Source organism: Festucalex cinctus, chromosome 2 (genome assembly GCF_051991245.1).
Source record: "Festucalex cinctus isolate MCC-2025b chromosome 2, RoL_Fcin_1.0, whole genome shotgun sequence".
Taxonomy (NCBI): Eukaryota; Metazoa; Chordata; class Actinopteri; order Syngnathiformes; family Syngnathidae; genus Festucalex; species Festucalex cinctus.
Genome location: NC_135412.1, coordinates 1,043,072 through 1,068,636, shown reverse-complemented (window position 1 = coordinate 1,068,636; position 25,565 = coordinate 1,043,072). Strand labels below are relative to the sequence as shown.

The 25,565-nt window shown below is 40.9% G+C and overlaps 1 protein-coding gene across 4 annotated transcripts in view; it reads right to left on the bottom strand.

Moving 5' to 3' along the window:
• Window positions 1–715: 715 nt before the first annotated feature.
• Window positions 716–25,565, bottom strand: part of flna (filamin A, alpha (actin binding protein 280)) — a 67,807-nt gene continuing 42,957 nt past the window's right edge. Inside the window, exons 20-49 of one of the 4 annotated variants that reach the window (XM_077511942.1) lie at window positions 24,698–24,815; window positions 24,386–24,498; window positions 24,125–24,274; window positions 23,715–24,033; window positions 20,824–20,997; window positions 20,569–20,731; window positions 20,295–20,455; window positions 18,641–18,808; window positions 18,409–18,532; window positions 17,276–17,432; window positions 17,010–17,199; window positions 15,433–15,456; window positions 14,335–14,582; window positions 12,880–12,954; window positions 11,997–12,096; window positions 11,223–11,363; window positions 10,972–11,100; window positions 9,243–9,416; window positions 8,991–9,152; window positions 8,253–8,456; window positions 8,019–8,171; window positions 7,090–7,212; window positions 6,735–7,001; window positions 6,495–6,632; window positions 5,349–5,464; window positions 3,428–3,560; window positions 2,626–2,802; window positions 2,328–2,546; window positions 2,059–2,256; window positions 716–1,971 (exon numbers count right to left, since the gene is read on the bottom strand). In XM_077511942.1, the coding sequence (XP_077368068.1) occupies window positions 1,787–1,971; window positions 2,059–2,256; window positions 2,328–2,546; window positions 2,626–2,802; window positions 3,428–3,560; window positions 5,349–5,464; window positions 6,495–6,632; window positions 6,735–7,001; window positions 7,090–7,212; window positions 8,019–8,171; window positions 8,253–8,456; window positions 8,991–9,152; window positions 9,243–9,416; window positions 10,972–11,100; window positions 11,223–11,363; window positions 11,997–12,096; window positions 12,880–12,954; window positions 14,335–14,582; window positions 15,433–15,456; window positions 17,010–17,199; window positions 17,276–17,432; window positions 18,409–18,532; window positions 18,641–18,808; window positions 20,295–20,455; window positions 20,569–20,731; window positions 20,824–20,997; window positions 23,715–24,033; window positions 24,125–24,274; window positions 24,386–24,498; window positions 24,698–24,815 (4,803 nt within the window). In that variant the 3' untranslated portion in view covers window positions 716–1,786. The remainder of the gene's footprint in view (window positions 1,972–2,058; window positions 2,257–2,327; window positions 2,547–2,625; window positions 2,803–3,427; window positions 3,561–5,348; window positions 5,465–6,494; window positions 6,633–6,734; window positions 7,002–7,089; window positions 7,213–8,018; window positions 8,172–8,252; window positions 8,457–8,990; window positions 9,153–9,242; window positions 9,417–10,971; window positions 11,101–11,222; window positions 11,364–11,996; window positions 12,097–12,879; window positions 12,955–14,334; window positions 14,583–15,432; window positions 15,457–17,009; window positions 17,200–17,275; window positions 17,433–18,408; window positions 18,533–18,640; window positions 18,809–20,294; window positions 20,456–20,568; window positions 20,732–20,823; window positions 20,998–23,714; window positions 24,034–24,124; window positions 24,275–24,385; window positions 24,499–24,697; window positions 24,816–25,565) is intronic. The other 3 variants (XM_077511944.1, XM_077511943.1, XM_077511945.1) reach the window with 3 other exon arrangements.

Below are 25,565 nucleotides of genomic sequence, written 5' to 3'. Positions count from 1 at the left end.
CCATCGAGGAATTTACATTTTCTCACATTTATCTCTCGTTTAAACGTTCTCAATGATCAAACCATACATTTTATAAAATAGGTACATGACTGTAAAAAATAAAATATGCATGTGCGTGTGTATGCAGTTTCGGCTTGATGTCCTCTAGGTGTCGCCCAAGGGCCACAATTGAGTCACTCTTCTGAACGTTGCACAATCAGTTTCATATAACCTTTATACCCAAAATCTATCCAAAACAGGCCTAATAAAGGGATGTTTTACTTGTAAACTCAGTTTGAAGCATGACAAAGCCCTCCAAGCGCTTTAGATTTCGACTACCCATCATCTAGTGAAGCCACCAGCATTAGGAGCAACTGTTGGGTTCAATATTTTACTCATACGTCAACACACGGTCACAAGGGCCTGGAGATCCACACATTTCGTCTCTTCAGAGATGCGCATGCGTACTGAAAAGTCACGTGCGCGCCAGATTTAACTGCCTGAATAGTGGTGAAAATTTGCATTCCAAGTGTATTAGAGCTTAGTAGTGACTGTGCTCAGGATAGCCAACAGTTGAATTTTGTCAGTAGCCACAAAACTGTTGCTTCCTTGGGCTCACTTCCGGACTAAAAGACGCTACTGCTAAAAACTGGATGGTTCAAATTTCAATTTACTGAATGAAGCTTGTGTGTGGAACCAACATTTCTGTTTAGTGGACAAAAACACCACAGAAAAGTACTAGACGAAAACTTTATTGTTTATCAAAATACTGTCTTACAAACATTTAAAAGCATTTTTTTTTTATATATTCTGGACAAGTCATGTTTCTGTAGAGATAGCGAAAAAAAAAAGAAAAAGAAAAAAAGGGGAAAAACAAACCCAACTCAAAATGTGAGACGCAAACACTGAAGAAAAAGCAACTTTTTTGGTCACCATCTTGGAAAGGTTATGATGAATCAACATTTTTGTCCAGCATCATTTTATAAATTCTTCCCTTTTGAAAAAGATATGTTCGCAACACGTCAGGCGAGCGTTCTCCTGAATCTGAGGGAGTTTTTGTGAACACGCAGCCGAGTCAAACGCACGGAAAAGCAGCGTTGTGAGCATGTGACACGCTTTTGCGTTAGCGTACTACCTGTTTATCTACCGCTTTTAGTTAATGTTTCAGATATCGACTCTAACGTGCAGACGTTTAAGGACAGCAGTGCTAAAAACTGGTTCACACTATCAGCAGGTATAACTGTTATCAAAAAAAAAAAACGCATCACATACAACACCTACCAAATTGATAAGACATTTTCCACTTACTAACCACAGTAACAAAGCAAAAAAAAAAAAAAAAAAAAACACCCTTGTTTAACGTGCGCGAATGACATTTTATACGGCCAATCAAAGAGCGTCAGTTGATGGTCAAACACGGAAAGGCACATTGAACACTCTTTGGCTTCATCGCCATTATTGTTCATGACAAATGTAAACTTCCATATGGGACAGACTCGGTGGGAGGCCTTAAGCAGCATTTCGATGGAAAAATAAATCGATAAATTCAACTGCTAGCTCGCGATCATGAAAAAAGGTGCGTTCTCCTCCTTCCCGAAATTTGCTTATTAGGAACGGGAGAAAATTGACTCTACAAGGTGAAAACAAGAAAGAATATTTGCATCTTTGGGAGATGAAGCTTTCGAAAAGGTTTGTCAAATGGGAAATCGGCTCGAGAGAAACGTTTAACGCGGGTGGGACACGGAACAGGAGCTGTAAACAATTACAACAGTGGTAAGAGAAGCTGCTGATGGCGCTGCAATTTGTTTTAGACGATGATATGGAAGGGGCTGCCGGGAATGTGATCATCTCCCCATTTGACCACGAGGAAGTACTCTCCTTTCTCTTTGAGCTGGTAGCTGACATTATACAGGCGGTTGCCCAAATGCTTGACCAGGATTTCTTCGCAGGGCACTTTGGGGCCGTCCACCCCAACCAGCAGCATGTTCCGACCTACGGACACAAGTTGGAAACCGTAATCACCGGGTGGGTTCACTTTCAGGGTCCGGTCGGCGTTTACGGTGCCGAGACGCAACGCACCCGCTTTGCTGCAGTCGACGCTGAAGCTGTTCTTCTGACCGACGAAGGCCTTGCTGATGCCGAGGCCTTTGGCCACCACCTTACTGGCATCCGACTGGATGGGAGCACCTTGCTGGGCGGAGCTGATGGCGCGAGTCACGGGCTCAACCATAACGGAGGAGGTTTCGTGCATACTGTGGCTGGACACAAGCTTGGAACCTGGACAAGGGGCGGGGCAAGCGTGATCGAAACAATTCTCAAAGTCCAGCAGCCTTCGTCGGCTTTCTTACCGGTGATTTTGGCCTTGAAGGGGCTTCCCACAATGTGGTAAGGTCCACCGTACTTGATGGATATGAGATAACTGCCGGGCGCCATTGGAGTGTAGGTGACCTTGTAGCCCTCCGAGCACTCCACGCAGTCCATCTTCACTTTGGAGGGCCCATCGATGGTTACAGCCAAAGCGCCGGTGCCTGCATTGCTCGTGTTGACCACAAATTCGCACGCTGTTCCTGTTGGCGACAATAGAGGACGATTCATGTTGGGATTGTCACAAGTTTTTTTTTTCCATTCCACCGTGCAGCATGTTACCTGTGCTGCCTCTTTCTAAACCGGGTCCGTAGGCAGACACCATCCCGGGGTCTCCGGCCTGGCCCGTCTCTCCAACCCGGATCTTAAACGGGCTGCCAGGGATGTGACTTCCGTTGAACTTCACATCAATTAGATAGAGGCCATTTTCTCTGGGGATGAAGCGGACCGCATACTTGTCTAGAAGACAGGAAACCAGAAAAATGACGCCACATCATCAAAACATCAACAGCTGTTCATAAAATGACTAACTCATTCACTCGCTGCCATTTTCACATTTCGCAATCCCGTTCGCTCCCGGCTGTTTTACTGGATTTGGACTGATTTTGCAAGGTGCACAGAATATTGTGTTCTATTGCTATAAAAGCATGGAAACTATCAAAAGAAAGATTAAAGTCTCTTCTTTCATCAGGAAAAAAAAAGAAGAAAAAAGTATGTTTGTTTCCGTTTTGCAGCAATTAGCATTAGAAGAGAGCTAAGTTTCATCAGTTTTCACAAATCGATTTCAAATTGTAAGTAATTGAGCTTTTTTTCTAGATGGCCCTGGTTGATCTCCTTTGCTCTGCTGCCACCTGCTGGCCGTTTGTGTAATAACTACCATTTCTGTAACCGTTCTTTGCAGTTGAGAGGCTGCATCAAAGCCTTCTGTATGCTAAAAAACAAAAAAAACCAAAAAAAAAAACCAAAAAAAAACAAAAGTATAAATATGTCTTTGGGACACTTGTCACATAAAAAAAAAAAAAAAAACGTATTTTTACGTTACTGGGAGTAAATGAGTTAAAAGCATTTTTTTTTTTGTGGTTACCTTGGTCAATCTCAGTAACGCAACACTCCTCCAGAGCGCCTGAAGGGCTGTGAACTTTTGCGTCGATCACACCCTTGGCTCCATTCAGGCTGACTGCGAAAGATGCCGGCTGGTTCACCTTCAAGCCAGACTCCTGCTCGACAAAACACAACTTGCGCTCTCAACTCGCCATCCCGGTTGCTCAGCATTATACAAACATATTTACGTGTGTATATTTACACATGTACACTAAATTGCCAAAAGCATTCTCTCACCCACCCAAATATATTCGGAATCTGGTGTTCTAATCATTTGCATGGCCATGGGTGTATAAAATTGACTAACTTTTTACAGATATCTATTAAATCAGTAAACTCGAGTGTGAATCTGACTAGGATGCCACCTTTCCTCAAGTGCAGTCGTGAAATGTACAGTGGTGCCAAATTCAGGTCCAGAAAGTAAAAACCCTGCTACAGTTTGGCTTTAGCCTCAAGTGCTAGTTAGCTAGCTTCCTAGCTAGACCCATGGCGCTCGTTTACCTGCTAGGGAGCTAGCTAGCTAGCTAGCCCCCATGGTGCTCATTTACCTGCTAGGGAACTAGCTAGCTAGCTTGCCAACTGTGGAAAATTTACTCGCTCCTTGACATTCCTCTGTTAACTAATTTAATCATGTGGAAGTGTTTGGGGATGACAGCAACTCAGCCACAAAGTGGTCGTGGTGGTGTCATGAAGGAAGACTACAATTCGCAAAACTACTGTTCCACTTTCCTCTGCATGGATGTTTCGTAATAACAAAATAAACATGTTTAAGACAGACTGCAAAAGCTCGCATTTATATAATAAAGGGACAAAAGTAAAAATGAAGGTCATATACCGGTAGTTATCTATATAGAAGTAAAATATGGTTTTAGTTTAAAAAAAAAAAAAAAAATCACTTTTCAATTTTAGTTTTAGGCATTTTGTTAACAGCAATAACCTTGTGAGATTATGGCATCAAGTTTAAAATCTATATTTTTTTAAAATATAAAACATTACCTTGTGAAAAAATAATTCAACGGTACAATTAATGCATTTTGAAAAGGAAATTTGTTGGGACAAGTCTTTACAATTATTGATCACATGATGAAAATGACCCACATTCATACACAGAAATTATTTTGTACCTTACCTGGAGGTCGCTAAGAAGGTTAAAGAGGAGGCTGTATAGTAAGCAAGAGGGAAATTTAACACCAAGAAAAAAAAAAAAAAAGGGGGGGGGGGGTCCTTGTGTATGCAATATGGATGCCTGTGATGAGTTTATCCAACTTTCAGCTACCGAGCAACATTTTTGTGACTCAAAGCTCATAATCCTCTGACGTCAAGTTTGCTTAAAATGTTGAGTTGAGCCGCGTGCATGTCAACATTGACATCATGCTTCAATATGGTTACTTGTTAATGGAAATTTTAAACAATAAGTCAGGTCAATTAATTGTGTATTTCCCCTGAATGAAACTCACAATATAGTCACGATGTGCATATTTACTATCAACAATGTGCATGTGCAAAGAAAGGGGGTGGGGGGGGGGACAGCCCATTCCAAACCTCTTTAACCCTTTAGCGCCCCGTGATGGCATTTCGAGGCAGAAGGCTGTTGGGAGCCTTTAGAAGGAGGCACGAGAAACACACACAGTCCTTTTTTATTCCACAAGCCATCGGCACTGCCCAATAATGCGGCTGCTGCTGATAAGTGGCCTGCATCTGAACCACCAACGGTACCGTCATCAAACATCACAATCTTCTAACTAGCGCCACTACATCCACAAGTTTGATTCTTCTACTGGTCCATTGTTGCATTTTCCCCCTCTAAATGCGTCCGAGTGGTCGACTGGACGAGGTCACTTTCCAAGCAGATGCATTTTGGGCAGCGCGCTGCGGCCTGGCGTGTGCGTTTCTCAGAGCCTCACCTGAAGGCTGGCAACAGTGAGGCGGCGGGCGTCATCGGAAGGCGACGCCACGGGAACGATGAAGGGACTGTCGGGGATGTGCTCGTCATTGAAGCGGATCGACACCTCATAGTCGCCTATATGGAAAAAAGGATTCCAATAGATCACATTTATTACTCGATACGAATTCGGCAACAAAATACGGAAGCGTATTGCATTCACCTGGGGGGGAAAAAAAAAAAAAAAAAAAAAAAAAAAAAAAAAAAAAAAAAAAAAGGTTTTCTGTTTTTGGGAGCTTTGTTTTGAGTATTTTTTTTTTCCTGAATATTTTTTTCTGTCATAAAAAAATTATTCCGAAAAACTGGGGGGGAAACTCCGAAAAACATTATTCCAAAAAAGAGAGCACCGATTTTTTTTTCTGTTTTTTTAAATTATTTTTTCTCCCGTTTCTCGGAGTATTTTTTGTTTAATGACAGAAAAAAAATTATTCAGTAAAACAGAAAAAATAAATAAATAAAAAGCTCCCCAAAAAATTAGTCAGAAAAAGATTTTTTCTTCAAGTGAATGCAATACGTTTCCGTAACAAAAAGCTTCATTTTCACTCAATACATTTACATGCACAGTTCAGTTTTTTATCCACTATGCCCCCAAATTTAGCCCCTTACACGACAATGCTGCTACTTTGTTAATTTCAAGTTGCTTTAAATGCCCCTAATTTTCTTTTAATGCGCAATTACTGACCGCCCTCGACTTGGAAAAACTGTAATGGACAGCAGACATGTCCACGTCAAAATTTAGTAGTAATAAATTGATAATGCATACATTTGTGGAGACTGGCGTCAAGTTCTATTTTACAATTTTAAAGATGTGCAGAATTTTGCAAAGTAATGTTGAAGATTAGACGGCTCTTAATATGACAGAAAAACACATTGAAATTACTATATCAACAACTAAAAGATACAGCCATATTTCCATTAGTTTAACTTTCTTCCCCACTTACATTTACAAGCATATGAAAACTTCGAAAAATAATTTTATTGTACATGGAGAACATCAAATTTGCAATTAATTGCAAGTTAACTATTGAAGTCATGCAATTAAAAATGAAATTTCAAGTGCACGCCATCTCTTTGGGCTCGTTGTAGAAATGCGCACGTCTTGTCTCACCTGGCTCCTGCACGATGTAAGACACTCCACTGGAGCCATCCTTGCGGTCCTCAAAGGCGATTTCGGCTTTGCTCGGCCCCTCCACAGCGATACTGAGCCCACCGGCTCCGGCCTCCCTCGTCCAGATGCTAAATTCAGCTTCACACGCGAAAAAAAAAAAAAAAAAAAAAGGACCAAGCCAGGTTGACTTTGCAGGAAGTCGCCGAATCTCCGAACGCAATCTCCGGCCGCCGCACTCACCTGGCACTCCGGCCTCCGCTCTCTCCAGGCCCGGCCCACCGGCGCGGACTTTATGCGCCCCTCCCTCCCCAAGGGGGCCAACGGTGAACTGGAAGGGGCTGCCGGGCACGTGCATCCCGTTGTATTTCACGCACACCGTGTGCACGCCCGTCTCCGTGGGCACGAAACGGATGCAGTACGTGTTGTTCTCGCCCTCCATAATTTCGGCTTGGTGAACCTGGCCGGAGGGGCTGGTCACCTGAGCGGCCATGTCCGCGATGCTGATCTCTGAACAAACAAACAGGCGTGTGTTTGAATCATTGAAAATACTTATTTTAGTGACAAAAAAAAAAAAAAAATCATCTCTCGTTGCTACCTGGGATCTTGAGGCTGAGGTCACACTGGCTGCCGACATTGGCCACCGACGCTGCTCGCTTCTTCCTCGTGATGCTCTCCTTCATCCTGCCCTCACCTGTGACCTTTACTGTGAACGCACTCCCTGTACATGCAATTACAAAATAAAAACGAGAAAAATATCCGTGGAAATTTTGTATGTGACTGCTGACTCAAATGTTCAAATCAGTCAGCAAGCTAGCATTAGCACGCTAAGCTAACTTAACATTAGCAATAGCATGACAACGTAACATTAACATGCTAACTTAAACTTAATATGCTAACTTAACCTTAGCGTGCTAAGGTAGCATTAGCATGCTGACTTATTACAGGTAGCATGCTGACTTGGCATTAGCATGCTAACTTAACATTAGCACGCTAAGCTAGCATCAATTTGTTAACTTAACATTAGCATGCTAAGCTAGCCGTAACATGCCAACTTAGCATTAGCATGCTAAGCTAGCATTAATTTGTTAACTTAACATTAGCATGCTAAGCTAGCAGTAACATGCCAACTTAGCATTAGCATGCTAACTTAACCTTAACTTTGGTAAATATATGTGCGCGCAGCGTGGCTTGGAAAATGGTGCTTCATTTGTGCCCCCCCCCCTCTCCATACATTCCTATGGGACTCTTTGGGAAATGCGTCGCCATGGTAACTCAGAAAAAAAATATGGTTCCCCGCCGAGTCAGATCGGGCCGCATCTTTTGATACCTCATTAGTGCCGGTACATTCAACGGTTCGGGCCGTATTTTTTTCTGAAAAATTCCGCTATAATAAACGCCGGGGCCGTTTTCTAGGATGGTAATATCTACTTGCTTTGCTCCGCAGCAGTCACTTAATAAAAAAAAAAGGCCAAATTTAGCAATTGGTGACATCACTGTTGCGGTCTTGTCCTGCTGTATTCCCACCTGGAACGTGTTGGTCAGCAAATTTGATGTTGATGATGTAATTGCCGGGTTCGGTGGGGCAGTATGTGACTTTACAGGTGCCATCTTCCTGGTCCTCGGTGTTGATGTCCACTTTGCTGGGCCCTTCGATGGACAAGCTCAGGCCACCGTAGCCTGAACAGAACCAAAAAATGGTGAGCGCAATTCCAAATATTCCTTAACGAGCGACATTCCGAAGCTTCCGAAAACTTGTACCTGCATCGCGAGTGTCGATGATGAATTCGGCGGGCTCAAAAGTCCTGGCTTCACTCAGACCCAAGCCACTAACGTGAACGCGGCTGGCGTCGCCAATCTCCGATTGGTTAATCATAACTGGGATGGGGCTGCTTGGGATGTGGCGACCGTTTTTCTTGATGTTCACCAGATGTTCGCCAATCTCCTTTGGAACAAAGGAGATGCCTGCAAGCGGAGACGGTGATTTAGAAGCTATTAATAACTCATTTGCTCCCAATAACATGTAAATATGTTTTTGTTTTGTTTTTTTTAAATGTTTTAGGTGTCCCAAAGACGTATTTATACTTTTTTTTTTTTTTTTTTTTTTTTTTTTTTTTAATGCTAGAGCATACAGAAGGCTTTGATGCAGCCTATAAAGAGATGAGGAGATGAACCAAGGCCATGTAGAAAAAAAAAAGCTCAATTACTTAATTTTAAATAGATTTGTGAAAACTGATGAAATTTCTCTCTTCTAATGCTAATTGCTGCAAAACGGAAACAGATAGAAACATACTTTTTTTTTTCCCTGATGAAAGAAGAGACTTTAATCTTTCTTTTGGTTTTATAGCAATTAAACACATTATGTGGGCCTTGCAAAATCAGTCAAAATCCAGTAAAACAGCCGGGAGTGAACAGGATTGCAAAATGTGAAAATGGCGGCGAGTGAATGAGTTAAGATAACAAATGCACATTCCATTTGTTTCCAACAATTCCACTTACCAACGTGTCCATTACGCAGCATCTTTAGCAGGCAGGGTTCCTCGCGACCTGAGGGCGTTGTGAGCGAGGCCGTCAGCTGGCTCAGGTCAAAATCTCCAATGTCCAGAGGAATGTCAGCAGCTGATCCCACCTTCAGGTGGGACATCCTCATCGAGTCATCCCCTGGAGACAGGAACATGGCGGTATTATTATTATTAACATTATTATTATTTATTCCCACAATGCATGTCAGGATTTTGTATCGTCGCTAACCGGTAATCTTTGCTGAAAAGGGGCTGCCGGGAATGTGCTTGTCATTGTATTTGACCAGGATGCTGTAATCTCCTGGCAGAACAGGCAGGTAGGACACGCTGCACGTCCCATCCTGGTTGTCCACGCAACTGATGTCCGCTTTTGATGGGCCCTCAATGGCCAGAGATAGACCACCTACAGAAAGAAACGTGAAAACGACAAACTCATCAAGCCTGATTTACGCCTCCACGTTTGCTTCTCGCGTTGATGATCGGCGTCCATCACGTGATCCACGCGAGCCGTGAAATTTAAGTGTCGCGTAAGCTCGTGTGCGGTGCACACGTCGCCAATCCGTGTACGCCGTAGCTCAATCGTGATTGGTCCGTTCGATGGCGTACTGCTTTTTTTTTTTTTCTTCTCTCACCGCCCCCTCGCCCAGATAGTTTCCGTGAAGGTAACCGTTTGGCGGCGCAAAGCGACTTCCTGCTCAGAGACCACGGCTGTGCATGTGGATATGTGCCTGGGACGAGAGGCGGAAAAACAACAACAACAAAAAAGAAAAAGAAAAACCTGTTCGCCAAGCGTGTGGCTGTTGTGTTTTGGCGAGTTTATGGCCGACACCGGTGCAAATTGGCAATAAATAGAGACGAGCCAACTCTTCCCCCCCTGAATTGGGTCTGCACAATATATTGAAAAAAAATAGCGATATCGCGACATTGGCCCTTGCAATATGCATATCGCAAAGGCACGCAATAAGTTTTATATGGAGTTTTATGCTTTTTATATGAATTTGACCAGTCAGATGCTAACTAAAATGTGCATCGCCATTCAATAGTTGAAAATGATCAAGACTTAACTCATTCACTGCCAATGACGACTATATACGTAAAAAATCCAAGCAAACAGCCAGTGTTAATTTTGGGAAGAAAAAAAAAAAAAAAAAAAAAAAGCAATTTAAAATTGTAATTAAAAATTTTTTTTGTTTTGTTTTAGTTAGTCTTCTGACTAAATTTAATTAAAGTCTTAGTCGTAACTCAGTCACCTGATTGTATTTTAGTTTGAATCCAATTTTAGTCAACTAAAATTGACTTTTGGAGGCAGAGACCCAGTATGTGGTCTCAGTAAGATCAAGACCGCCTGTGTTGTAGGGTAACAGGAATCAGTTCTACGCACGATGGGAGCACTTAGCAATGAAATTGTTCTCATCGTTGATATTAATAAAAACAATGATTAATAACTATGAATGAAAACAATGAATAACAAACAAAATTCAAATTTCTTGTCAAAATTTGCACTGGTTGTTTGCTTGGATTTTTGACGTCTTGGCAGTGAATGAGATAATTACAATTAATTAACTAAGATTACATGGAGGTTGCTTATTTTGCCCCATGAAAACTTTTTCTTTCATTAGGTAATACAAATGTCATTTCTTGAGGTAAATGTTAAATATCGCAATAATATCGATATCGTTATGTTCAGCAAGTATATCGCATATTTTTCCAATATCGTGCAGCCCTATTCTGAATGAAATTGAACTTCCTGAATTGGTCATAAAATGTAGAGGAATCTCCACTCTGTGGCGTCCCAGCCGCAGCGACAGTCCGACTTGGAGTGAAACCACAGCAGACACCGACGTGTAACTGGTCAGCAATCAGTTAAGAAATAAACTTGCATTTAATTGGCTTCAGAAACATTTGTGACCGTGACAGCAGATAGAGAAAACAAGCATTTCCATGCGCCCTCGACATACCTTCGCCTGCATCTTTAGTATTGACTGTGAAGACGGCAGGCTTGTTGACAGTCCCGTGGATGAGGCCAGGACCGTACGCACTGACATTACCGCTGTTCATGTAGTCCACGTAGAACTGCAGGGGACTTCCTATCAATGCCAATCAAGACAACATTAAAAGAAGAAATCTCATGAAGCCATAATGCCATTTTTCCAAAACAAAAAAAAAAAAAAAAAAAAAAAAAAAAAAAAAAAAAAAAAAAAAGACCCACCGGGGATGTGAATGCCGTCATATTTGATGTCCATCTCGTGCAGTCCGGCCTCAACCGGCGCGTACTTGACAGTCACGGTGCCGTCCTTATTGTCCGTGATGTCAGGCTTGGCGACCTTGCCCGATGGCATTCGGACCTCGCCTTCCGTTCAGGAGAGATGGCGGTCAGTAAGACAGTGGTGTCCAAACTACGGCCCGGGGGCCATTTGCGGCCCACCATAACAATTTTTGGTGGCCCGTGGAAAATACTAAAAATAATTTTTCAATGCCGTTAAAAAAAAAAAAAAAAAAAAAGTGGATTAAACGTTTCTAGCTACGCAAAGACACAAATTTACAGCTAATAATTCAGTTCCTGAAATAAAAATAGTTTCATCCACTTGTTTCTTAGTGTCAACATCCAATTTGTGAAAACATCACATTAATTAATGGTTAATTATGAATGAAAAAAATGTGAAAACATCACATTAATGGTTGTTAAGTGTGGTCAGTTGACGGCCGATTGTTCTTGTTGTGGTTCAGAATGTCAAGTTGGGATTCAGCTGCTGTTCAGTGGAGAGGCGCATCTATTATAGTGGCACACAGGGGTCACTATTTGCCTTGTGACTGAACAGTTTTCAATAAGTAACTTTATATTATATCAACAATTTATAACTGCTTCATTGATTTTTACCATGTTTAATAAATAACAAAAAACAAAGAAACAAAACTAAGTGGCCCTTGCAGCTTTCCATTTTTCTGTATGTGGCCCGCAGATGAAAAGCTTTACTGTTCCTACCTGTGATCTCGCCTTTCTGAATGGTGAACGGGATGACCAGGTCGAACGGCCTGAGTCCTGTCACATCCAGGCCATTCATTCCCAATGGTCTGTCCGTTGCCTAGGAGACAGAGAGCACAGGTCCAACAGTCAGCGGATGAAGATGTCGAGGAGATTTTACACATCTTTGTTCTGCACGGTGTGTTACAACAACACAGCATAGGAGAGAAAAAAAAAAAAAATCAACCCAAGCAAAGAAAATGGAATGAAACGTTGAGATGAAATGATCAACAGTTGTTGTTGTTGATCATTGACATAATAATGATGATGATGACGACGACACCAACACAAACTGAGAATGAGATGAGGACCAAAACATCGGAAGGCCAAAAGGACAGTTTAGCATCAAGCGACTCAGAAGACACGTCCACATGGAAGACTGTCAACGCAGATCATTCGTCCCTTCAGTAAGTTGTCAAAGAGCACTGGACAACAACAGTGATTGACGTGTCGATATTGAGCTCAATGCCAATTGCTTGAGTGTATATCACTTAACTCATTCACTGCCATTGACGGAAAAAGACGTCAAAAGATGCATTTTTTTGCTGGTCTGGTAATGAATGCGTAAATGACTACGACACTTAAATGTTGTCCAGCGTCTCTTTGTTACTGAGCAACTCTGTTGCATTGTCCATGTTAGGAACCCTGTTAATGAAACGGAAGAGGAGAAATGTCAAGAGGTGAGACACCTGCAATGAGACGCCGGACATGTTTCATGGTGCAGAGCAGAGGAAGGAAGTTGGGTAAAAAGACAATGGAAATGAGAGGTGGGACCCGTTTGCTTTAAAAAAATAAAAAAATAAAAAATGCTGAAAGGGTTGGGACAGAGTACGTATTTGGGTACCCAGGGCTGTTGAGCGTAGTACTGGGGGATTTGGCGCTGCTGCATGAGCTGATCTGATGGGGCTCCCTCCAGGGCCTGAGGGTGGGGGCAAGAGGTTGGGGTGGAAAAAAAAAAAAATACAAGGGGTTGTAATTACGGACCACCTGGATCCACTGAACATTTCTGTGGGGAGAAACTAAGACTGAAGCAGGGTTCAGCAAATTCTACTGTCAAAAGATTCCATTTTCTGCCATATAAATAATTTGTCGGCAGGTGCAAAACATGCGACATTCTGATGAATCAGACACTGTGTTGGTGTTAGTCCTCCGTTTTTTATTTTTGCCCTATACTTTAGACTTTTCCGCATTTCTGTGAAATTTCTGACAAGTTTTTTGTTTTGTTTTTTGGCCGGGGGGGGGGGGCAACTTTTTTGGACATTTTGTGGTTACCTTTTGAGCATTTTTGGATACCATTAATTACATTTTTTTTGGGGGGGTGGGGATTATGTATAAATTTTTTGGTGATTTTCAGGATTTCTTTTTTGTTGTGGATATTTTATAGTTTATTTTAAAATGTTTTCTTTTCTGCCTTTTTTTTTTTTTTTTTAAACTAAAATTCTTTTTTGGGGCAATTTAGTGTACATTTTATGGTAATTTTCATGATTTCTTCTTTTGGAATATTTAATAGTTACTTTTGAAATGCTTTGTATCCCTGCCTTTTTTTTTTTTTTCCTTAAATAAATTTTGTGACTTTTTGGCAATTCCAAAGACATTTTATGGTAATTTTTTTACCTTTTATTTTTGGACATTTTATGGTTATTTTTTGAAGATTTTCTTTTTTGCTTTATTTTTTATTAAATTCTCATTCTGACATTTTTTGCAATTTCATGGACATTTTATTGAATATCTCTGCTTTTTCTCTTCCTTTTTTAGGTAATTTAAAAAACAAAACAAAACAAAACAAAACATACGTTTCGGCTCCACAACTTAGAAATTTGGACTGACATTTTTGTTTTAATATTTAATTATTCACTATTTTTATCTGAATCATTAATTTGAAAGAATATTTCATCTAAAAAATTTTTTTTAAATATTTAAAAAAAAAAAAAAAAAAAAATCTATTTTTTTCAAGTGCTCCAAAGGAACTAAATTCTGTAGGTTGCAGACCCCTGGATTATGGAACTATTTCTCAAAGACGCTTTGATGCCGAATCACATAACATGAATGACGGCCAATTTTGACCCGACAGACACGTCACATATTCAGACTTGGCTGTTTTTTTTTTTTTGTGTAATTTTGAAGCATCGTAGCCTGTATAGTGTGACATAAATCAACGATTGGCATGCCTTCAAAGAAAGTTTGTAAACTGTTCAATGGGCTGGTCTTTGACCAATCTGGTCCGTTCACGTCGTGCTCATTCGTCTTACACGGCAAAATTGTATACAAAGCTGATGCAGCTCCTAGAAAACGAACTCACCGTGACTTGGAAGGGACTGTTGGGAATGTGCTCTCCTCCAAAACGGACGCAGATGACATACTCGCCGGGCTGCGGAGCCGTGTAAAAGATGTCGAAGGTGCCGTCCTCGTTTTCCACCACGTCCACATCCAGCTCCGCCCCCTCAGGTGTGCACACGGTGCAGGTCACTTTGCCTTTCCCGGCCGCCTTCGCGTCCACCGTGATGACCGTCTGTTCGCCGATCTGAATGGTTGGGCCAACACCGGCGCCTTGTGGGATCGAAAAACTAAATCAGGTGGATGATATACGATGGCAAACATTCAGCATGCACCTTTCACCACCAAGAGAATCGGTTAAAGATGAAATGTCAAGTCATGTTAAATTCACAAACTATTTACCCAACTTTTGTAATGTTATAATATTTCTAAGTGTCATTCAGCATGCCAACCTTAACTTTGAGTTAGCCTTAGTGTAAACAAATGAGCACATGAAATGCTGAGATACGTACAGTTAACTCATTCACTGCCAATGACAACTATATACGTCAAAAATCCAAGCAAACAGCCAGTGTTAATTTTGAAAAAAAAAATATATATATATATTTAAATTTTAATTAAAAAAAAAAGACATTTAGTTTTAGTTATAGTCTTCCGACTAAATTTAATTAAAGTCCTAGTCATAACTCAGTCACCTGATTGTATTTTAGTTTGAATCCAATTTTAGTCAACAAAAATAAAGAGCAATTTATTTTAGTCAACTAAAATTGACTTTTGGAGGCAGAGACCCAGTATGTGGTCTCAGTAAGATCAAGACCGCCTGTGTTGTAGGGTAACAGGAATCAGTTCTACGCACGATGGGAGCACTTAGCAATGAAATTGTCATCATTGATATTAATAAAAACAATGATTAATAACTATGAATGAAAACAATGAATAAACTAATTTTTAAATTAAAGCTTTTTGACGTCTATAGTCGTCATTGGCAGTGAATGAGTTAAAGAGGAAATGTAGAAAGTGTATAAGACAAGACAGCATTAGAGCCAAGATTTAAAGTATCGTTTCCATGCTAAAAAAAATAAGACGAGTTCCTCCACAGTACAAAGTTGCTGCATGGGCTTACCTAAACCGTGACCTCCGATTGAGACTGATAGTGGGAACGGTGGCAAGCAGGATGTGCAAAAGACAAAAAGTGACACACACACACACACACACACACAAACAAGATAGTCAGGTAGGTGTGATGGTGATTGGAGGCAAATGTGTGCGCTAAAATTTATAATTGAGGTGGGGGGGGGGCAGTGCTAAGGGCTGTAAGGCAGGGAGCGGTGACTGCGTGTGTATGTGTGTGCGTGTGTGGAGCAGGGAACGGGTCAAAGGAGTGTAACAGCAATAGAAGCTCAGCATATAAAATGCATGAAAAGCTGTCAAAAAAATAAAGCAGCAGTTGCAGAATTGCTCTTTGCGTAAAACTTGCTGATTGCACAAGTCAAACTGTCCAATCATTCAAACTGCTCCAGAGTTTCAAACCAACAGCAGTTGGCTCTGCGACCATCAATGTCGCCCGGTGATGAAAATACAGAGTAGCATGAAATATCCATATAACAACTGGAACTAACTTTTCAATGCAATCTCACGCTCTTAGTCAGTGACTTTGGCTAAATAAAAATGCAAATACTGGACAGATTTAAAGAAGAAGTCAACCTTAATCATTTCTTGACCATAATATGTTAGAACGTGACCTCACTAGTCTAAACATGACATTCTGATTAATATTACATTTGTGGAATACGAGTTATGAAGCAAAATCCAGCCGTTTATCCGTCTCAGGGGGCGGCCATTTTGCCACCTGATGTCAACTGAAGGTGACATCACAGTTGCTCAGGGCTCAGGCAACGACCAATCACAGCTCACCTGTTTTCTGAAGCAGAGCTGTGATTGGTTGTTGCCCGAGACCTGAGCAACTGTGATATCATTTTCACTCGACAAGTGGTAAAATGGCCGCCTTCTGATACTGATAAAAACTGCTGGATTTTGCTGCTTAACTCATATTCCACTACCAATATCAACTCTTGAGCTCCCAAGAAGGTATAAATAAGTTTTATTTTAAATATTGATATTGCCCCAAAGACGTGTTTATACGTTTCGTTTTATGCTAGATCATACAGATGCAGCCTCTGAAGAGAACAGTTGAAGCCATGGTAGTTATTACAAAAACTGTGAGCAGGTGGCAGCAGAGTATAAGAGATCAACCAGGGCCATGTTGCAACAAGCTTTCCCCCCCCCCCAGTTTTAAACATATTTGTGAATAACGATTAAACTTAGCAATATTGTAATGCTAATTGCTGCACAACGTAAACAAATAGAAATATACTTTTTTTTTTTTTTTTTCCCCGATGAAAGAAGAGTGCAATCCTTCTTTTGGTACATTCCATGTTTTTATAGCAATAGGACACAATATTCTGTGGGCCTTGCAAAAATCACTCAAAATCCAGTAAAACAGGCGGGAGCAAAAGGCGAAAACGGCTGGGAGTGAATGAGTTAAATCAGAAAACCATATTTAGACTCGTGGTGCTGCATAGAACATATTGTCAAGAATTTTTTTTGGGTGGGAGGGGTTGACTTCCTGTTTAAATCAGAGGAAACTTGCTGGCATGCTCAAACCAACAAAACTATGGCGAATGTTGAGTGAGCGCGTACCTGTGACGGTGCATTTGCTGGCATCTCCTGTGGGCAACGCCCGGATGCGATACGGCGAATACGGGATCTCGTCTCCGCCGTACTTGATCAAGATGGTGTATCTGCCGGTCATGTCCGGGACGTAGGACACCAAGTACGTTCCGTCGTGGTTATCACGGATGTTGGCCTTCTTCGGCTTTCCTTCTGGGTCCTGCCCCATACAGTTAATTCAGCAATGATTCCCACTTCCTTTATAAGCTACACATCCTGCATGTCACGAAACTCACAGTGATTTGCACTGCCAGCAGTCCTTCGCCGGCGTCTTTGGCATCAATGGTAAACTCCACGGGTAGAGAGGCAGGCACTCCTGTGGTGTTCAGACCGGGCCCACTAGCTCGCACTTTACTGGCATCATGGGTAGGAAGCACCTTGACCTTATAGGGGCTGAAAAAAAAAAATAATGAAATGATTAGGTTTAGCGTTACAGTGGAAGCTCGACTTACGAACGTCTCGTCATACGACATTTTCGAGTTACGAAACGCCTCAATGGGAAAATATTGCCTCTTGTTACAAAAGAAATTTCTAGATACGAAAGGTAAAAATGCATTACCGAACGCAACATACTTTCGGCTATGGCTATTTCCGACCATAGGTATCTATGAGCGTAAATACTAGATCGGTGTCTACACAGCGTCCTCATCATTCATCCCGCAGCCCATGAGGTGTTCCGATAGTTTTTTGTAAATGTATGAACTAACGCCAACAAATTTGAGCAAAAATTCAAACAAATGGTGATTGATGAAGGCACAGTAAGTTTTTAATTGCGACGAGACGGGCCTTTATTTTGAAAAAGATGCCTCGCCAAACCGGAAGTTTCCATAAAGCTTCAGAATTTGTTTAAAAGAATCGCCCAGAAAAAGTGTTCACCAGTCGGGCGTTTGCTCACTAATGTTTGCCTTGGACATTTCCAAAGGAATCTTTTTTTTTTTTTTTTTTTTTTTTTTTTTTTTTAAAAGAATCCTAAAAAAAAAAAAAAAAGCAAACATCCATTGATCAGTTCTTTACAAAACACCAGGCAAAAAAATAAAAAATAAAACCCAGAGAACATGAGGGCAAAAAACGATGACAGCAGTTAAAAAGGTAAATGAGCATCATTTTTATTCTTTACTCTATTCTTTGTTTTTTACATTACGCAGAACTCTCATTTATTGTGCAATAATCTAATTGTAACATGTATTTGTTACATGTTTTGATGCATTTTTATGCTTTATAAAACATTTACGTCTGAATTTTGGGAGGCTTGGAACGGATTAGGGCGGTTACATGGAAAATGCGTCTCTACAACATTTTCTACTTAAGAACCAATTCATTTCGTAAGTAGAGGTACCACTGTATAATGTTTAGTCTGCATTTGTCGTACCTGCGTGGGATTTCCTCATCGGCATACAAGACGTTAATGGAATACGGACCCTCTCGAGTGGGAACATAGTTGACCGTGTGGGTTTGGTCACCATTATCCACAATTTCTGCAGGCTCCACCACACCTGATCAACACAAATAAATAGACACTTATATCCCAGCAAAGTATTTTAAATATTATAAAGCACGAGCTTTTATCATAATTGAGATGTGTGGAAAAGATGGCAACATACCTTTGGGTCCCTGCACGCGAACCTGCAGTGGGGCCACTCCGGCTTTGGTAGCATCCACTGTAAAGGCCTGCGGAATATTGGCCCGGACGTTGCCGCCAAGCCCGGGACCTTGACACTTGACCTTGGAACTGTCCACCGTGTCAACGACCGGCACTGAGAAAGGACTACCTGCAAAAAGACATCAGAAGAAGGTTCAGACAAACCAAACATTATAGGCATGTTCCACCTAAATGGACAGGTGACCTTAATTTGACCAGCAATTTATTGAGTGTGCATGTCCGACTGTTTCATACAATGCATTTTCCAAGGCGTCATTTATTCATTTTTTTTTTTTTTTTTTTTTTTTTTTTTTTTTTTTTAAAGTCGCCGTCGCGCTCCGTTGCAACCTGCTGATGACACGTTGACACTCGGCTCAGTGGTTACTTCCCGATGAGAACATCCCATTTGAGGCCTTGCAACGTACCGTTGTTGCGCAATAGTTTGGGTGTGATCTCTATCTGAAGGCTTTAAAAATGTGAACAGCATGACAAAGACAACTGTTTAAATGCCAATTCTAACTGAAGCCGAAAATTTATTGATATGTCAATCTGTTGTGAATTTTGCTGTTCAGCATCAAAAGTTAAGTTAAGGAGGTCAAACGGTGCATTTTAGTTTCAGCCTGAAATTTCGCACAAAGTCACGTTTCTCTAACTCAGGGGTGTCCAAACTTTTTCATTTGAGGGCCACATACAGAAAATCAGAAGGATGCAAGGGCCACATCATGTTATGAAAAAGAAATTGTGTTTAGTCATAAATTTTTTATTTTTTTTTGCATATTTAGAAAAATGCTACAGTACATAAACTAATTTATTTGTAATATGGCAGTAGGGTTATTATAGTTTCGGAATTTTTTAATTTAGTTTTTATTTCATTTTGAGTTTTGTTTTATTTAGTTTTCAGGGTGGTTCTGTTAGTTTTAGTTCTTTTATAAATGCTTAGTTTTAGTTTAGTTAGTTTCAGTATTAGTTTTTTTTTTATGTGTATTACGTATGCGCAATATTTAAAAAAAAACATGCGAGCGATGTCATCTGAAGGTGCTTTTCTATTGGCTGCTGCTAGATGACGTCACTTCTGTTTGACATGCTTTCAATCGTCATTATTCCGATTTTTATCAAAACAATAATAAATCTACTAAAAATCACATTTGAAATCATCCCCAAAGGCTCATGCATCAAATTAATTACCAAAGACTAAAACGAAGGACGTTTGTTATAATTATAGTTAATTTTGTAAACATAAAATGTAGTTAGTTAGCTTTCGTTTTTTTTTTTTTTTTAAAGCATTTTCGTTTATTTTATTTCGTTAACAAAATTGTTTTTTGAATTTTAGTTATTTCGTCAACTAAAATAACGTTTAATGGCAGCCGTTTTTCGATGCCCTCCCATCTTACTTTGACCATCTCCAAACATTTGTTTTTATTTTATTTGAACTGAGTCAAATGCCATTTTTTAGCATATGTCGTGGGCCACTAAAAAATGGACCGCAAATGGCCCCTGGGCCGTAGTTTGGACACCACTGCTCTAACTTTTAGTGAGCAGAGATGGATGTCAACAGCATTTCCTCAACAAAATGAGAAACGGTGATCTGTATTTTTTTTTTTCCTTTTCTTGAGTACCGTTGATGGGTTGTCCTCCGTAGGTCACGTTGAGGTTGTACGTGCCCGGCTCATAGGGGACGTACTCAACACTGCAACTGCCGTCCTTGTTATCAGTGCAGGACATTTTGGCCTCCGATGGACCTTCCATGGCCAACCCGAGACCGCCAGTGCCCGCGCCCCTGCAAATAAGATGAACGTAAAGCGAGAAAGCTCTCGTCATCGTGCGGTCAAAACTGCCGATTCGTCTTTCGGCTAAAAAAAAAAAAGAAAAAAAGTTTCAAGTCACATTTACCGCGTCTCCACTGTGAACTTGTTGGGCTTGTTCGTAGTGCCGCTTTTCAGGCCGGGACCGTGCACGCGTACCCTGGCCGGATCGCACCCTTCGGTGACGGCGACACGGAACGGGCTTTTTGGCACCGGCGTGCCATCGTAGCAGACCTCCACGTTGTGTGGGCCTAAAAAAACATGCACAGGGAACATCTTTAAGCTCGTCTGCCTTAAATGACAACACACTGACTCTTTAACAAGATGATAAGTTTCTACTAACCCTCCTCGTAAGGCGTGTACTCCACGTTATAAATGCCATCTCCGAGGTCGGTGATCAAACTGTCAGTATGACTGCCCGATGGGTTGCTAATAAGAGCTTTGATGTGGTCGCCTCCAGACAGCGTAAGAGCGCGAGCGTCTACTGTAAAATCAGTGGTGGCTTCACGGAAAATACCTATAATTTAAAAAAAAAAAAAAAAAAGTTGTTAGGTGCCCTGCGATTGGCTGGCAACCAGTTGAGGGTGTGCCCCGCCTACTGCCCGAAGCCAGCTGGTAGAGGCTCCAGCACCCCCGCGATCCTTGTGAGGAGCAAGCGGTTAAGAAAATGGATGGATGGAAGTTGTCAGGCTCAAATGTGATGTCGTAATGTCCTGATAGCACACTGAATCATTAACTCTTTTACTGCCACACGTTATTAACTCATTTGCTCCCAATAACGTGTAAATATGTTTTTTTTCATGTTCCAAGTGTCCCAAAGACGTATTTATACGTTTTGTTTGTTTGTTTTTTCTGCTAGAGCATACAGAAGGCTTTGATGCAGCTTCTCAACTGCAAAGAACGGTTGCAGAAATGGTAGTTATTACACAAACGGCCAGCAGAACAAAGGAGATCAACCAGGGCCATCTAGAAAAAAAAGCTCAATTACTTACAATTTTGAATAGATTTGCTGCAAAACGGAAACAAACACTTTTTTCCTGATGAAAGAAGAACTTTAAATCTTTCTTTTGGTAGGTTCAATGCTTTTATAGCAATAGAACACAATATTCTGTGGGCCTTGCAAAATCAGTCAAAATCCAGTAAAACGAACGGGATTGCGAAATGTGAAAATGGAGGCGAGTGAATGAAACCCCCAATGCCAGCAGATTTCGAGCATTTTAACTCATTTTTCGAAGCAAACAGAATATTGTGTTCTTTTGCTACATAAATAACATGGGTACCACATCAAAGATCGCATTCCATTCTTTCATTAGAAAAAAGTATGTTTCTACCTTATTCCGTTCTTTAGTAATCACCATTTGAAAATGGGTCATTTGAGTGACACTCGGTCAAATTAGGTTTAATGTTACAGAGGCTCTGATCATTCACGTCAGCCTCGAAAACGTTATTTCATCAGATTGCATCATGTTCCATTGTAATTCGCAGCTCTAGTTAGGGCCCGAGCAGCTGCCGCTGCCCTCTGCTGGCCATAGTTAGTGTTTTTGATTTCACAACTCATTGGACGTTGCACTGATCACTGATATATTCACAAAAAATAAAAAAAAATAAAAAATGTAGTTGTCACTTAACGTTTATGGCGGCCCACATTGTGATTTTACTAATTGTTATTAAACGTTTTTGGCAGTCAAAGAGTTAAGGTTGGAAGCCACTGAAACCAATCCATCTAGTCGGTCTCTGTGACCAATTTATGACCTCAACCCCTTCAAAAAGGTATTATTTGCTTCTTGACGTCAGTAGTTTGAGCTATAAGAGTTCTGAAGAAACATGATGCAAGGTCATTTCCTTGTTAAGGCATTCACCCCAACCTCAAATGACTCAGCATGCTCATCTAGAGGATGGCAATTAGTGGTAACTATTGATACATCAAAAAGGGCTGCGGGAACAGCTCATTACATAAATGGAGAGGAAATTGTTTTTTTCTCTCCCTTGCTTCCATTTGTACAGTGGTAAGAAGGAAATTTGTGGCTGTAGAGATAAACTAAATACTATGACTATTTTTTTTAAGTAGTGCCAATGAATGCTATATACACACACACACACACATTTTTGTACATATTTGCTTTCTAAACATTTTAAAAAATTACATTGGTTCACGGTAGAGAAACACATTTATAATGAAAATGCTTTTAAGATTATATCAAACAAGGTTCCTAAGCACTTGCAAAATTATTTTTCCCTCGTTTGCCAAACACATCAGTATTCCACACGAGGTGGTTCAACAGATTTTGTCCCGTTCAAATTTAAAACCCTAATGGGTCAAAACAGTTTTGTTTTTGTACAGTGCAGCAGTACAATGGAACAAACCGCCAAAAGAATTAAAAATGAGTATCTTTAGACGTTTTTAAAAATGGCTCTCAAATTATGGTTACAAAGTAACTTAACTATTCAATGCTACGTAAAGTAATGTTTTAAAATGTGAATGTTTGACTTTTGAAATTTTATCTTATTAACTCGCCGCCATTTTCACATTTCGCAATCCCGTTCGCTCCCGGCTGTTTTACTGGATTTTGACTGATTTGGCAAGGCCCACAGAATATTGTGTTCTATTACTATAAAAGCATGGAACCCATCAAAAGAAAGATGAAAGTCTCATCTTTCATCAGGAAAAAAAGTATGTTTCTGTTTCCATTGTGCAGCACTTAGCATCAGAAGAGAGCTAAGTTTCATCAGTTTTCACAAATCTATTTCAAATTCTAAGTAATTGAGCTTTTTTTTTTTCTACATGGCCCTGGTTGATCTCCTTTGCTCTGCTGCCACCTGCTGGCCGTTTGTGTAATAACTACCATTTCTGCAACCGTTCTTTGCATTTGAGAAGCTGCATCAAAGCCTTCTGTATGCTCTAGCATAAAACAAAACAAAACAAAAAAACGTATAAATACGTCTTTGGGACACTTGGAAGGTTAAAAAAAAAACGTATTTATGCGTTATTGGGAGTAAATGAGTTAATCTTTGTTGATGAAATGATGTTGTCTTTCATGTCTCTTGTTTTTTGTTACGCGTTGAGGCCCCCAATGGAAATAAGCCTTCTGGCTTTGTGTTTTTATCTTCGGTGATACCTGACTGAGTGATTGGAAGTATGTGTTGTGTGCGTTATCACCAAATAAAATCAATCAATTAATCAAATAATGTTATGAAGCATAAAAGCATCTAGTAGCAAATTAAGAGTCGTTTCACCTTTGCCTTCCACTCCTGGTCCAAACACGCGGACTCCGCTGGCATCGATGGCCGGCTCCACCGTGAGCCGAGCGGGGAAGTTGGGCACATCCTGGCCACCGTAGCGGATGGTCAGCGTGTAGGAGCCCGGATAGAGCGGAATGTAGGTGATTGTGTACGTGCCATCGCCGTTATCCTCGATATGAACTTCGGCCTCTGTACCGCCATCAGAAATGATCTCTATGGTCAGTTCAGCTGGGCCAGCGTTGGTACAGTCCACAACAAACTCCCCAGTTTCCCCAACCTTGGCGCGCTCCAAGCCTGGGCCGGAACAGCGCACCTGATGCGAGACGATGACATACATGCGTTATCAACCAAGGTCTGCATTTCTGCAGTTGTGATTTATAACACATGTGGTCCTTCAGAATTACCTTGGAGGGGTCTGTGGCAGGATAAGCGACGGGCGTGAAAGGTGATCCAGGGATTTGGACTCCATCATAAGTCAGTTCAACCTGATATGGCCCCGCCTCCCTTGGGATGAACTTGACCTGACTGGTTTCTGGACTCAGGCCAGGCTCCACCTTGGAAAAGATCGTTTGCTTTGTCAACGTTTGCATTTGGTTGAGATCTGGTGAAATATTCTTTAAAAAAAATAAATAATAATAAATAAAAATAATAAAACATGCAACCACCTTGCTAGCTACAGGCTTTCCGGAGGGTGCCGTCACTTTTGCCGCCACTTTGCCTTGACCTCCAGCACCTTTTGATTTCACAGTCACCTCCTGATCCTTGCCTACGGACATCTCTACAATAAACCAGCACAGAGACAGAGTTGAAAAAAACAAAACAAAAACAAAACATTACATTGTGGAAACATTAAAACAAGGAAAGATGATCAGGATTTAAAAATGTGCTTGAAAACCAGTTGGGAAATCACAATGTCACCACGTGGAAACAACATTCAACTGTTCGTATGGATTAGAACGGGACTGATGAGCACGTACTGTCCCCCAGTCCGGTGACGTTGATCTTGCTGAGGTCCAGCGAGGGCGCCACAGCAACATTAAAGGGGCTCTTGGGAATATGGTCGCCACCATAGGTCACAGCAAGCCCCAGAGGACCCTAATGTCGGGAAGGAAATTGAAATTCAAGGTGTTACCGTCGTCCATGTCATTGCCGGTGACAAGGTTTTGAAAACTTAACAACTCCATTGTGTTGGTTTAGATAGCGAAGATAGACAACTTGGGGTAAAAATAGTCCACGGCAAAGGAGAAAGAAACTGATCCAAGCAGGTCGGAATAGGTGGAGGAAAGTGTCAGGTGTGGCAAAGAGTAAGATTAGGTTATTTTGAGGCATGCGGCCAGGGTGGAGAGGATTTGAAATGAGCCCAGAAGAGAGATTAGCCAAGGTTAGATGCTTGAGCCCAGATTCAATTGTTTGGACATGCTCATAGATTGGAAGCAGGATGATGGGATGGAGCTGCCAGGAAGAAGGTGAATTGCTGTAGTGAAGAAAAAGACATCAGGGCAGTTGGTGTTGCAAAAGAGGATTAGGAAGTTCGGCTTAGACAGAAAAAAAAAAAAGACGACATGCTGTGACGAACACTTAATGGGACAAGAAGTCAAAAAGTCTTTTCTTTCCCCCCTCTTTTTTCTTGAAAAAAAGAAAAAGAAAAAAAGAGAAAAAAAAAAGAAAAAAAAGTCTCTTCTTACAACATGCTGGTATCTTTAAGTTCTCTTAAATATCATGACATCGCGATATTAAAACTGCCACAATATATTGTCGTCATGTCATGATATTAACTCTTTGACCGCCAAAAATGTTTAATAATGATTAGTGAAATCATAACGTATGCCGCCATAAATATTAAAT